Source organism: Antechinus flavipes, chromosome 4 (assembly GCF_016432865.1).
Source record: "Antechinus flavipes isolate AdamAnt ecotype Samford, QLD, Australia chromosome 4, AdamAnt_v2, whole genome shotgun sequence".
Lineage (NCBI taxonomy): Eukaryota > Metazoa > Chordata > Mammalia > Dasyuromorphia > Dasyuridae > Antechinus > Antechinus flavipes.
In genome coordinates, this window is record NC_067401.1 from 55610715 (window position 1) to 55625086 (window position 14372).

General features: G+C 33.5%; 1 protein-coding gene and 1 long non-coding RNA gene across 2 annotated transcripts in view; one reads left to right on the forward strand and one right to left on the reverse strand.

Annotated features, from left to right (window-relative positions):
• GPSM2 (G protein signaling modulator 2) overlaps nt 1-14372 on the reverse strand; it is a 46728-nt gene that overhangs the window by 11549 nt on the left and 20807 nt on the right. Inside the window, exons 3-9 of the mRNA XM_051993170.1 lie at nt 7788-8009; nt 5396-5531; nt 4105-4247; nt 2862-2985; nt 2591-2706; nt 1152-1307; nt 770-878 (exon numbers count right to left, since the gene is read on the reverse strand). Of these exons, the coding sequence (XP_051849130.1) occupies nt 770-878; nt 1152-1307; nt 2591-2706; nt 2862-2985; nt 4105-4247; nt 5396-5531; nt 7788-8009 (1006 nt within the window). The remainder of the gene's footprint in view (nt 1-769; nt 879-1151; nt 1308-2590; nt 2707-2861; nt 2986-4104; nt 4248-5395; nt 5532-7787; nt 8010-14372) is intronic.
• LOC127559405 (uncharacterized) overlaps nt 1-14372 on the forward strand; it is a 42468-nt gene that overhangs the window by 9460 nt on the left and 18636 nt on the right. The window lies entirely within an intron of this gene.

The window sequence follows — 14372 nt, forward strand, 5'->3', positions numbered from 1 at the left end:
TCTGAGTATGAGCTGTGCATTGGCTAAATTCTCCTCTCCAACACAGTACAGATTCCTTTAGGACAGGACTTTATTTTTGTTTCACCTATCTGAATTCTTGCATACCACAGCACTGAATAAACACCCATTGGATCACCGTGGATAAAGACATTGAGCCTAGAGAGGCTAAATGGTAAGAGGGCTAAGCCTGTGGTCAGGAAGACTTATTAGTTTGAATCTAGCCTCAGACTCTGACTAGCTCCATGATCCTGGGCAAGTCACTTCCCCCTGTTGGCTTGATTTCCTCCTCTGTAAAAGAGCTGGAGAAGATCCTGGCTAACCACGCCAGTCTCTATCAAGAAAACTCCCAATGGGGGTCACACAGTCAGACACAACCAAATGACTAAACAACAAAAAGGCTTGCTAGCAAGTGGAAGAGCCTGCCATCGTGTTCTTCCTACCATGCTGTTTTTTCTTTAGTGTTAACTTTAGCAGAGTATAACATTCCAGGAACTAAGAATGCTTTAGGATTGGGCTAGATGAGAGAACAGCAGGTAAAACAATCTTTTTTTATATTTAAAGAATGCTATTCTTCACATTATCTTATCTAAAAAGCATTCAAAACCTCTAAAGGTCTCAAATCAGTATTATATAATTAGCAAAATGATCAGCAGTGCTGAAGCAACTTAGATAAAGGAATGAGGAAGAAATATGTTCCTCTTCCCCATCCCAGCCTATTCCCTGGAGTTGATCAAAATAGCAGTTTCATAGGGAAGTTTCGGTTTCTTACTTCTCTTGAAATTTCCAAGTGCTTCTCAGCAAAATGCATGGCTTGATCATGATTTCCTAAGGCTGTGTAGGCATTTCCTAAACTCCAGCATGCTCTTCCTTCTCCAATTCTGCAACATAAGCCAAGCAAACAAAATGAAGTTTTCTAATATATAAGGTCAGGATTATCTGGCAGTACATCAAGAATTCTTTGGGTTTATTCTTTCAAGGAACACACTATAATCACATTTTACTAAAGTATCAACAAACCAAAGGAAACAGGAGCTCAAAGCTACATTATAGAAGCAAATTTTAAATGAGCAATGATTCTAAACATTAAAATATAGACTTATTGGCTAATTATATTTTACCAAAACTACAGCAAATAAGTTGATAATTTTTACCTATCATTCAGTTCTTGGGCTATAGTAAAGTGTTTCAGGTGATAATCAATGGCCTTTTCATAGTCTTGAAGTAAAGTATAAGTGTTCCCAAGGCTATAACAAGATTGTGCTTCTACAGCTCTATCTTTCAGCTGCCGGGCCAACTGTAGTGTTTTCCTGAAATCAAGGAAAGTTAGTTGTAAAACAATCATAATTCATTACACATCACAATACAACTATAACTAAAAAATTCTGTACCGTTAAAGCTTTTAAAAAATATATATACAATAAAGATCATTAAATGAAGAGATTAAGCAGAAAAGAATAAAATAAACTAAAATGCTAAACTGAGACTACTGAGTAACTATGAGGACAATATTTTATGGCTGTCCCACAAAAATATGAAAAGTATACTGATGTAAAAGATTGAGAAATTGCAACAATATATTTTTCAGTATTTATGTGTGTTTTTTTTTTTTTTTGTCCTTACTTTGGTTACTTTTAGGAAGTTGTTGCTAGTTCATCTAGCTCAACTTGATTTTGCCAAGATTAAAATGCTTAGCTAATTAAGACTAGTATTTAAATTCACAATTTCTAAATAAAATGGGTGGTTACGGATAACACAAGCATATTTACATAAAAACATGGCCAAATTTCACAAGTCAAATGTGCCACCATCATTAGTGTTCATGACGTTAGATTTAATCTTTAAAAAGTTCTCTGTTATAAAGTAAGTTTATTTCTCACATATCAAAAATAATTATGAAATGTGACTAACTACATGATCCAAAAGTGATTAAAAAAATAAGATCCCCTTCAAAAGAATCACCATGCAAAATGACAATTTAAGAACTTTTGGAATTCAAATTTTTCTTTTAAGTGGGATGGAATCACCCAGAAAGGCCACTTATCATTGGCTTAGGAATAGATTTTAGTAACTAGTGGGAGGTAAGAGTGGAATAAAGAGAAGAGGAAATACTTTCATTGGAGGAAAAAGTGATAGGAAATTAGGGACTGCTGATTGATAGTATTTTTTTTATTCCTAACACTTCAAGACTGAAAATAACGGCCCTATTTTGGACATGATCAAACTTGGAAGAAAAACTACATGTATACACATACATATAAATATTATTCTATGAGATGGCTCTGACATGAAGAAAGGAAGACAGGGAAATTTAGGTAATGTAAAAATGAAAAAAAAAAGTAAAACATTTAGATAATGTAAAAAAACCACATTTATTTGAAGATTATATACATACACAGCGCATGCGCACGCATGCCTGTGTCTCTTACTTCAACATTTAAGTACCCTCTTAGACATTTTGAAAGACTTCATGTTCAATGATGAACACTGATATCTGAATAAACATAAAAGTCTATTCTTCTTTATCTTAGAAAAATTATAAAATTGAAAAATTAATAAGCTCACAAACTATTCATTTGATATTTGTACTAACTTGTAGTAATCTGCAGCAGTTTCAAATTCACTGAGGAATATATATGCATTTCCAAGGTTGCTATATGCTCTTCTCTCAGCAGCTTTATCTCCAAACTCTTTTGCAATCAAGAGACGCTAAAACAGAAAATTCTAATTAGACATAAAGGAAAAAAATTGGTTTTGCCACCTCAAAGCTCACAGTTATAAAATAGGAATAAACAGTTTGATTACAACTCAGGTGAGGAAGAAAAAAACCCAAAATATTGTTTTAGGAAATTCCACCATCATACCTGCTCATGGGATACAACAGCATCTCTAAAGTTGCCAAGAAGATAATGAGTATTTCCAAGATTACCAAAGGCACGCCCTTGGGCTGCTCTGTCCCCTAAAGCAGTCACTATTGATAGATTTTCCCTAAAGGATAATAAAAATTATTAAGAAATACAATTGTAAATATTTGGTTTTACTTTGAATTAAAATTTTAATTCTAATAAAATTAATATACTAAAAGTAATCCACATTTAAAAAAAGCTAAATACAAAAGAATGCTGCCTTGTTTCTTTAGCTTTCTTTCCTAGCTAAAGAATTCTATAAAATTATGATTTACTGCACGTCTACAGATATGTAAATATATATGTGTATATATGTGTTAATGTATTTATGTAAGTATATTTGTGTGTATGCATATAGATATATGTATGTGTGATACATACATATGCTTAACTGTAGCTTGCTTGAGGGAGGTGGGGGAAGGGATGAAAGAGAAAAAAGAACAAAATAAAATACAGCAGAGAACAAAAGAATAACCTATAACATACAACAAAGCAAAGAAAAGATGAACAATCATGAATACAATGTATTTTATTTTTATCTATGCTTTCTTGAAATGGAAATTTATTGTTGCATATTTTGAATCTTCCTGATGTTTTGACAATGTTTATTTTTAAAATTTTCCTTTTTGTCTTTTTCTATTTTGTTTTTTCTTAGTTTGTATTTAGTTTAAAATAATTTTTTTAAAAGACTATGATCTAGTAACAAAAGTGTTAAAGGTATAGAATATCCACAATTACATTAGGAATCTGACTTTTCAACAATGAAGTAAAAGAAATATGGGAAATGTGAAAAATTACTACTACCACTACTATTATTATCTTTATCAAAACTTCCTCCTCCCCCCCCCCCCCATTTCTTATAGCATGACATGCCTATCACCTTTAGCAGCAAAAGTCTATTTTTCTGTGTGCTCAGATGGGGTTACTTTATATTAAAACCCAAGGCATTTTGAAAATTTGCCAATAGATGGCACTGGTCCACTTTAAAGTTTCAGAGGAGGAAAAAAACAAACAGGGCATAGGACTTTTCTCATAATCTTTGTTGCCTATTTAGTAGTTCTGCTCTTAAAGTTTTTGCCTATCTTCCAGAATCACCCAGGTCAGTGTCTACATATGATTCAGGGCTTAAGGAAGGTGACATGTGAGTAGTGATGAGGAAAAAAAGGAAAAAGAAGAGGAGGAGGATACCATGGCTACTTACTCATAATAATCTGCTGCTTTCTGCAATGCGGTTTTCACCTCTTCTGGAAATTCTCCTGGGTCATGAGAGCCAGGGCAGCTAAAACTTTTCCCTTTAGAGTGGTATACATTACCAAGATTATAAAGTGCTCTTGCTTCCCCAACCTAAATTGGAATGCCAACAAATTGATTACATTTAAAAATAATGAGCAGCTATTAGATTAAATATAATATATAAATAGTCTTAACTTATAAGTCATAAAAGAATAAAACAAGTATTTATTTTCTCTTCCTCCTATCCCTTGAGAGGGAAAAAAAATTATAACACATATGCATAGTCAAGTAAAACAAATTTCCATATTGGCCAAATTTAAGAGATGGGTAGTATACATCGGGACCATGGAATTAGGATTAGTGATTGACTTGATTAAGTCTTTCAAAATACTTTGACTTCATAAAGTTATTACTATATAAACTATACTCTTGATTATGCTAACTTAACTGTATCAGTTCATATAAATCTTGCTAAGTGTCTCTAAAGTTAATCTTTTCATTATTTTATAGCCTGATAGTATTCTATCATATTTATACACCTCAATTTGTTTAACTATTTCTCAAATGAAGGGCTACCTGTTAGTTTCCAGGTTTTTTCCCCTACAAAAAAAAGTTTCTAAAATATTTTTGTACATATGAGTTTTTCCTCTCTTTTGGGATATGTTATCGTCTAGTAACAGTTTTTCTAGAACAAAATATATTGCAGAGTTTAGTGACTTTGGGAGCTTAATTCCAAAATGACCACCAATTCATCGATACAGCAGTATATTAATGTGCCTGTTTTCCTGAACCTCCTTCATCATTTGTTATTTTCCGGTTTTTGGTTAACTTTGCCAGTCTGATGAATATGAATGAGGTAATCTCAGAGTTGTTTCAATTTGCATCTCTCTAACTATTAGTAATTTATTACATTTTTTTTAATATGGCACTTGTTAACTTGGATTTCTTTCTCAAAAAACTGCTTGTTTGACTATCAATTAGGGAATGAGCTAATTTTTCATAAATCTGTTAAAAATAGCTAAGGAAATTACTATTTTTAGCATTCATGGATCCTTTCAAATATTTTCTTTGCTATTAAATCAGCAATTTTTAGAACGTTAGTCTTATGTGTCATCACACCCTAATATTTTCTTTACAGAGAAAGAAACTGGGGCTCAGATTAAATGTCTCATTCAGAGTCCTAGAGGTAATAAATGATAGCCAGGATTCAAAGCCAGAAAACTCTTACTGTACTGCAACCAATAATATTTCAATTTTACCTTATCATCAAGTTCTCTGGAGATATCTAGGTGTCTCTGACAGCAAACAATAGCTTCATCAAAATTGCCAAGAACTTTTAAGGTGTTTCCCAGGTTACCACTGGCTTTAGCTTCACCTAATTGGTCTCCAATTGTCCTGAAATTATTGAAAAGTATATCAAACTATTTCAAAAACAGTGCTTTCATTTATAAAATCTGTTCCTTTGAAATAAGAATAGAACCAAAGAATTTAGAGCAAAGTATTTTGCTTTTCAGAGGATAAGTATTCATACAATAAAAAAAGTCAACATTTATTAAGTGCCTACTATGTGCAAGAAATTGTGCTAAGCACTGGGGACATAAATAGGAGCAAAAGACAATTCTTGCCTTCAAGGAGCCTACAATATAATGGAGGAGACAGCATGCAAACGTATTTACAAAGCAAGCTACATAGAAGCTAAATGGAAAATAATTAACAGAGGGAAAGTACTAGAATTAAGAAGGGTTAAGGAAGGCCTAGTAAAGGAGCTCCAGGAAAGGAAGGAGGGAGGAAACTCCTTCAATCAATGCAGGACTGCACTTTTTCTGAAATCTTTAGGTCTTAGTTGCTCAGAGCATTTAAAGGTTACAAAGATAACCTATGTCACAGCAAAGCCTTGAACACAGGTCTTCCTGACCCCAAGATCAGTTCTCTATTACCTTTGCCATGCTGCCTCTATGTGTTTTAGTTAAACTTAATGTAAACCCATTTTTATAGCACTCAAATAAAATAATGTTTTTGCTATAAAATGAAGCCTTGGATCTAGAACTCAATTCAACCCAACAAACATCATCAAATATCTACTTAGGCACTGGGAAGAAAAAAGCAAAATAGATCTTGGTACCAATTATGGACTATGACCACATCCTCTTAATTGGTTCCTCTGCCTCACACTCAGTATCCTTTCTAGTTCATTGTCCACACAGCTACCATAGAAAATTTAAATGCAGGTTCTGACTTTATCATTCCCCTATCTCAAACACTTGTCCCTAGGAAAAAAAATCCTTTGCCTTCTAAAGCCCTCACAATCTGACTCTAACTTCCTAATACATTACCATACTCCTCACACCAGTCTAGTTAAAGTATTCTTGTTATTCCTTACCATGACACACTGCTTGCCATCTCTTGTACCCACCATTCCTAACACCTGGAATTCCCTTCTTCCTTGCCTCTGCCTAGCAGAATCCATGACTTCTTTCATGATTCAGCTTAAGCTCCAATCTACATAAAACCTTTTCTGATTCCAAATTCTAATGTTCTGCCTAAATGACCTTAATTTAGTTTGTATTTATTCCATATATGTTATTTCTCTCTATATATTGTAAAAATCCTTGAAGACAGAGATGGTTCCATTTTGACTCTATTCCCCTGTACCTAGAAGAGTGTCTGGCACCTATGTACTTGTACAAATAAATAATCAATGAAAGATTGTGTAGGAGACAAAACAGCAGGTACACCAGTAAGAAAATGCTGTTTATTCTTTGTTTTCAAAGAGGATCAATGACATCAAGGGGTGATATTTTACTTGTAAATTGAATTTACAGAGGCAGAGTTGACAAAGTCATCAGCCTCACTTCCATAGTCACTGAAGTCCAGTGAAAAGACAAAGTCACTTGGCAAAGCCTGGGATGTGGCGGATGTCTTCAATATCTGACCAAGCTCTTAAATGCTCCACAGTGCCTGCCGAAGCCACCTTCATGGACTTCGAAACAATCTGTTCTCATCTGCCAGTCTTCTGGGGGATGTCTTTACATACTTGCCGGAGATATCCCTTAATTCACTGACAGCCTCAATCTGGGTTAGCCTATCTGGAAGATAGTTTTACCAAAATGTGGCTGCTGTACATACTAAGGCTTCTTGGAGCCACAAGTGGACACCAAAGATGGATGAGCAGCCTTGAAAAGGACTCAGCAAGACCTCACTCTAGAAGTTCTGGTCCTCACTGAGCAATCCATACACCCATAAAATTTAAACCATAAATATGAACTTTATACAAAGTAATTTCAAGAGGGAGAAAGGCTAATAACTTGGAGGACTAGAAAAGTTCTGTATGAAAAGTGATGCATTAACTAGATTGTGAAGGAGTCAAGGAAGATTCTATTACCATCAGTATAAAGGCACAAAAATAAGAGTTGAAACACTTAAGTTGAGGAGAGAGTTAGCAGATCTATTTGATTGGAATGTAAAAGAGGGTGAAGGATAGAAATAATATAGAAAAGGTGGTAGGAAGCCAGACTGCAAAGGGTTTTAAATGTCAGGCAGAGAAAAACAATGTGAACTAAAATTAACTGTAGATACATTTTTAAAATGTTGGCGATGTTTTCTCAATCAAAGGCAACACAAGAAGAGCATATAAAAGTCTAAAGCTATTACCTGGCCAGAGTTAAATCATGATGATGATACTCTAAAGCTTTGGCATAGTCATGCAAGTAGAAGTAGGCATTGCCCAGCTGGCTATAAATAGCACTTAGTGTTTTTAAGTCTTCAGTTCCAACTTGAACTGCGGCTTCAAAAAATGACACCCCAGCTCGGCAGTCTCCTGCTTTACAAAGTCGTTCTCCTTCCAGGGCCAGCTCCAGGCAAGAAGCTTCCATTCTGTCAAAACAGAACAGACATTGACAAGATTACATTAGAAATGGAACAGTATTTTATTGAAAGTTAAAATGATGGAGTCAGACTTAGATAATCTTTAAGGGGTTCCTTTTAGCTCTAAATTCTAGAATTTAGACTTAGAATTTTAACAGTCTAAATGTAGAATACATGGTAGTGTTACAAAATCCCTCCCTGCTGTTACATATTTACATATTAGCATGACTTTCAAAAGCTTTTTATTTCTTCAATATGGTTACTCACCATAACTTGATCTTCAAACTCTAGGAAATGAAGTGAGCAATACAAGATAATGACATACCAGGAAAATTTTTAGCAATGCAAGTAAACATTAAGATAAAGTATTTAGAAAAAATATTCAAGATTTTTAGAAGCATACTTATAACTCTTGTTTCACTAAAACAAGGGTACAATGGGAGTTAAAAGTTTTCTGATGACATAAATCAAGAATCCAAATGATAGCAAAGAAAAAATTTAAAAGACTTCAATGCCTAAAGACTTCTCTATTAGCTGGCTAAGTGTTGCTGGCTGGGGTATGAAATCAGCAAAGAGCTAAAATCGCCCTATAAAGCTATGATAAAGGGTCTGAACACTTTTGCTTCTATAGCTACATTTTATTAGAGCCATCTAACAGAAAAACAGATGATTAGACAACCTTAGCTCAACAGAAAGAAACAGATTATCTCAAAGGCCAATCAATTACCAAAGGACATCCATAATTGAACAATTGATAACAAGTGAAAATATTAGAGGTATCTCTAAACATACAGCTCTCCAGAATTTAGGTAGATTAAGGTAGGTAGATAGCAATCATAATGTATAGAGTGGCTTGAGTGACAGACCTAGAGAGAGGAAAATATTTGAAATGCATCCTTAGATACTTCCTAGCTCTGTGACCACAGTTAAGTCACTTAATCACTGTCTATCTACCTCAGTTTTCTCAACAGTAAAATGAGGATAATAGCATCCACCTTACAGAATTTTCAGGATCAAATGAGATATTTCTAAAGTGCTTAGCATAATGCCTGGCACATAGTATATGTTTAATAAATGTTCATTCCTTTCTGTTTCTTGTTGCTTTCCTTCTCCTCAACTAAGACAAATCTTTCAAAATAGTTGTTGATATTCATAAATCAATAAAATTTCAAACTTAGTCAGAAGAAAGAATACATGGATTTGGATGACGTTTCCAAGTAGTGTTCTGTTTTTTATTATAAATTTAAATTTACTTTGTGTAACTTTAAGATGAGTTAATAGGTCTTTTATGATAGATTAATTTCTCACAAATTGAAAACCAAAATCAATCCTTAACTCCTTACCTTAGGCTAATTTTTGTAATAACTAAATATTTCAATTTAAAATTTGTATGTATAAAATGATGGGTTTAAAAATATTTTACACTATTTTATGATGAAAGTTTTTCAGTAACTTCAGTATACACATCCCTTAGGCAAGGTCTAAGTGCTACTTTATATGAAATTCTTCTCCACAATAAACAGTTACATTACAGTTGTGTTACAACTTACTCTCATTGTAGCTTCAATACTACAATCAAGCTTAAACCACCAGAGTACAATTAACAATAGGTAATTGAAATGATCAAGTTATGAATTTTTAATGCCATTAAATATGTACACAATAAAGTTATTTCATAGTTCCTCTGTTTCTGGAGAATTTCATGACTTCACTTGGAGATCAAGTACAAAGCAAAGTATATAATATAGCTGATGATATAAAATTGGATAAATTTTCTTTTATTTATCATAACTACTACTAAGAGTAATACAATTAACTTGTATATGTCAAAGAATGTAATATTCTAAATACAATGCTACTTGTCTTGACAGAAATGTTTCCCTTTTTTACATATGTAAGAGCCTATTAGTAATCTGTAATGAGTAATTTCAACCTTTGATTCATATTTTAAGTCATATACTTAGTGTATGGAGATATATTAGTGTACTGAGATTTTATTCAAGAACCTTTTTTTTTCTTTCCATGATTTTTATTGTTATATTGTTTTTGCAAATATACAGTTGACCAAATACAAAAAAAAAATCCACCAAAGAAAATAACAGCTTGAAATGTAGGAATAATCAAAAGGAAAAAAAAAAAGGTAACTAAAGAAAATTATACATTAAAAATGGAACTGGGCAAATGGAAGCTAATGACTCTATGAGACATCAGAATCAATCAAACTAAAAATATGAAAAAATAAAAGAAATGTAAAATACCTCATTGGAGAAACAGCAAATCCAGGAAAGACAATTTAAAAATTATTGTCTACCTGAAGGCCATAACCAAAAACAAAAACAAAAACAAAAACAAAAACAAACAAACAAACAACCTAGACAGCATTCTTTAAGAGATCATCAAAGAAAACTGCCCTAATATACTAGAATCAGAAAGCAAAATAATTATTGTAAGAATCCATCTGGATCCACACAAGGAAAAACCCAAGAACCATTTGTTGCAAAACTCCAGAACGACATAATGTTTTCACATCACTTTCAATTTCAAAATATATCCTTCTCAATAATCCCTTCTAAAACAACAAAAAAAAATGAAGGTAAAAAATTTAGTAAAAGCAAACAGAACACTAAGTAGAATTTGAAGGTAAAGAAGGTAAAAGACGACTTTTTTCAATTCTTAAAAACTAGCTTCATTATTATAAATAATGTTCAATTTTTATTTTTTCTTTCCACTTATAATGTTTTTGTGATTACATGTATTATTTTCCTGTTTCTATTTACTTTATCTTGGCTCATATAAATTGGGTATGCTTCAGCTTCAAAGTAATATTCCATTGTATTTATGTGCCATACACATGTCTAATTCACCCATCAATGAATATTTGCTTTCTCTCTAGTTCTTTGCCACTACAAAAAGTACTGTTAGAAATATTCTGGTGTTTATAAAACCCATTTCCATTTTTTACTTCCTTGAGGCAAATGTCTAGCAGTAGGATCTCTGGCTTACAGGATCTGGATTTTTAGTCATTTTCTTGGAATAATTCCATTGTTTTTTTCAGAATGGCAGCCCCAATTCATAGTTCTACCAACAATGTATTATTGTGCCTGTTTGTCTTTCCACAACTCTGCCAAGATTATTTGGTCCTCTTTTAATATTAACTTTTACCCATCTCTCCATATACTTTTTGCCAGATTTTCATCCTTCTTGCCCTCTCTCCAGCATCTGATTCTTCCATAGATATTAATAATAATGTTAATATCATTTATATAGTCCCAACTGCATAGTGCTTACATTTAATCCTCACAACATTCCTGGGAGGTAGATGCTATTTTTATCCCCATTTTTCAGTTGAGGAAACTGGGACAAACACAATTCAAAGTGACTTTTCTAGAGTCATATAAATAGTAATTATGTGAGGCTGGATTCTAACTTGGATGTTCTCTATTCCAGGTCCAGTGCCCTAACTACTGGACCACTTCACTGCCTCGTCCTTTCCATAATAGGGCTCCTTATTTACAGTTGTTCTTTTCCCTCCCAGTCAGATCTTTGCAGTCTCCCTGGCAGAGTCAACATCTTTTTTTACTCCTTAACTTTCCCCCTAGGCATGAATATACAAAGGTTCTCTCCTGAGCGCTCTCTTCTCTTTGTATCTTCAGTGATCTTATTAGTTCCTATCAATTCAACTATCACCTCTATTTAGAACAAAAGTTCTTTGTCTCCCAATATCCACCAAATCTTACAGATTCCACCTCTTTACTATTTCTTGCATCTGTCTCATTTACTCATACTACCACATCTCTATTCCAGGCCCTCATCACTTCTTAGCTAAACTATTTTCATGCCTTTCCTACTATACATGCCATATTCTCCCTCAAAACCTCCCCTAGCTCTCTATTGCTTGAAGGACACAGATTAAACCTTTTATATCATAGACACTCAAAATAATATTTTAAAGTTGTTAAAACAAAATACAAAAGAAACCAAAGATTAGTGATAAACACACACACACACACACACACACACACACACACTCACACTCCTTGGAATCTGACCAGAGACCCCCAGTTAATAACCCCACTGGTTGGCACTTCAACAATCTGGTTCAAGTCAATTTTTCCAGGAAGATTACATATAACTTCATCTTTTCCTACTTGTTCTTCCACTTTTTTTGCACAGCTTGTTTCCAATATTTATCATATTTTATCTCCCTCTTTCTTCCTCTGAAGCTCAAAGATCACTTCCTTCAAGAGGCATTTCCTACATCCCATAGTTCCATAGCTTAGGAACCCAACCACAAATTCTTTGTTTATTAACTTTGTATCTACTTGTCTTTACTTATCAGCGATACATTCTATCCCTCAAACTAAATGTAAGCTCCCTGAGGGAGCGGTAACTGGTCAATCACATTTGTATCCCCTGCATCTGCCATGGTGTCCGGTACAAAACTGCTTAAAATATCTGAGTGATACCACAATTTTATTTTTTTCTTAAAAGAATTGCATTGGGAATCAGATGGCCTGGATGTAAGCATTATTATGTGTAACTTTCTCTTTCTTTTGGTTTTAGTTGCTCCATTTACGAAATGAGGACTAAACTAAATTATCTAAGGAACCTTCTAGTTATGAATTCTATAAGTAGACAAGGTAATGTGGTAGAAACCACATTAGATTTGGAGTCAGAACATCTAGGTTCAAATCCTAGTGATGTTATTTCCTGCATGACTCAGACCAACCATAACTGCTCTCTGGGTCTCAATTTCTTTGTTTATGGAATGACAGGTTTGGACTAGCCTATGAAAATAGACACTATGTTCTACATGCAAGAAACTTTCCACGTAGAAAAACACATAAAGAATCCACATGCAGAATTTTATACTTTCAAATTCAACTAATTTAAATGGTCTAATTTTGAGAATTTAGACTACTGAGTTTTATATCACTAACATTGAAAACCGTGCAAAATGGCATATGAGCATTTCTGAAAGAAAAAAAAATCATCTTGGAAAGCATATTATACTATAAGAACTTAAAAGTACACTTTTATTAAATTCATATGACATGAGAGTAAGAAATTTACAAGTCTGTTTTCTTTCTGATATCATTTCTTTCTTCCTTCCAAATAGGTACAAAATATAATATTTTATAATGTTTTCAAGTCCTTCATGTTACCTAATGGTCAAATAAGTAATTAAAATTTAAAATTATATGCTCAATGAATCAGAGAAATCACTCCAAAAAGGAAATGAGGAAATCAACCATAGGATCAGAATTAAGAGGAACTGAGAAAGACTTCTGAGTACAAATCATAAAAACATTTATTTTTTATTTAAGAGAATGACAATGATAAAACAATATACCAAAATTCATGGGATGCAAACAAAGCAGTATTTAGGGGAAATTTTACTTTATCTAAATGCTTGCACAAATAAAATGGAAAAAGAAATGAATTGAGTGAACAGCTAAAAAAAAAAACCTAATAAAAGAACAAATTAGAAATCCCCAATTCAACACCAAAATGAAAATCCTGAAAATCAAAAGAGACAGTAAGAAAACCACTGAACTACTAATTAAAATTATGAGAGGAAGGAGAGAGGAACCATCAGTTAATTTGATTTAAAAAAATATTAAATAAAGACATTTTTTTTTCTTCTTTTGGCTTGTTACCATAACAACTCTTTATGGAGGTGGAAGTACAGCATGGCAGAAGTGTATGCTCCCTTTTGCTCTGGGATTTGCCATTTGAATGACATGCTGGGATTAAGACCCCTTCTCTCCCCTTGGAGTCTGAGCCAAATAGCTGCTGCTTACTTCTGAACTTCTTTCTTTTTGGTACACGACCCAGAGACTCCCTACCCCTTTCAAGAATCAAAGATGAACAATAACAACAACAATCTGGGAATACCACCATCCACATAAATGCCTTCTCATTCTACACCATGTCTGTGACCTAGAACTCAGTAGTGGAAAACAAAGCTGCCATTCTGCAACTGTACCCATCCCAGTGTGACCAATATGAGTCTGTGGCTTCCTCTTGCCTTGATGCATGATCTTTCCCTGGGCACTTAAATTGCTCCTCTTGTGGTATTCTCCTAGCCCAACATTGTCCCTATTGTCCCTAAATCTCTCATCTGTCTCCCTGAGTCAGTGTGCTAGAAAAATGACTTACTGTGACCTTTCTGGATTTCTCCAAAATTATTTAGCCTGGTGCATTTTCTTTTTCTGTTTGGAAGAGCTTTCTGGAAGGGTTCTCAGTTCTTTTTACATAATCCTTACATATTAGCTTTACCTCTCAAAGTAGCTTTTCAACTACTACATGATTTGCCTATATGATCTCTCTCTTTCCTCAAAGTTTCTTAAAGTACATTAATTTGATCTC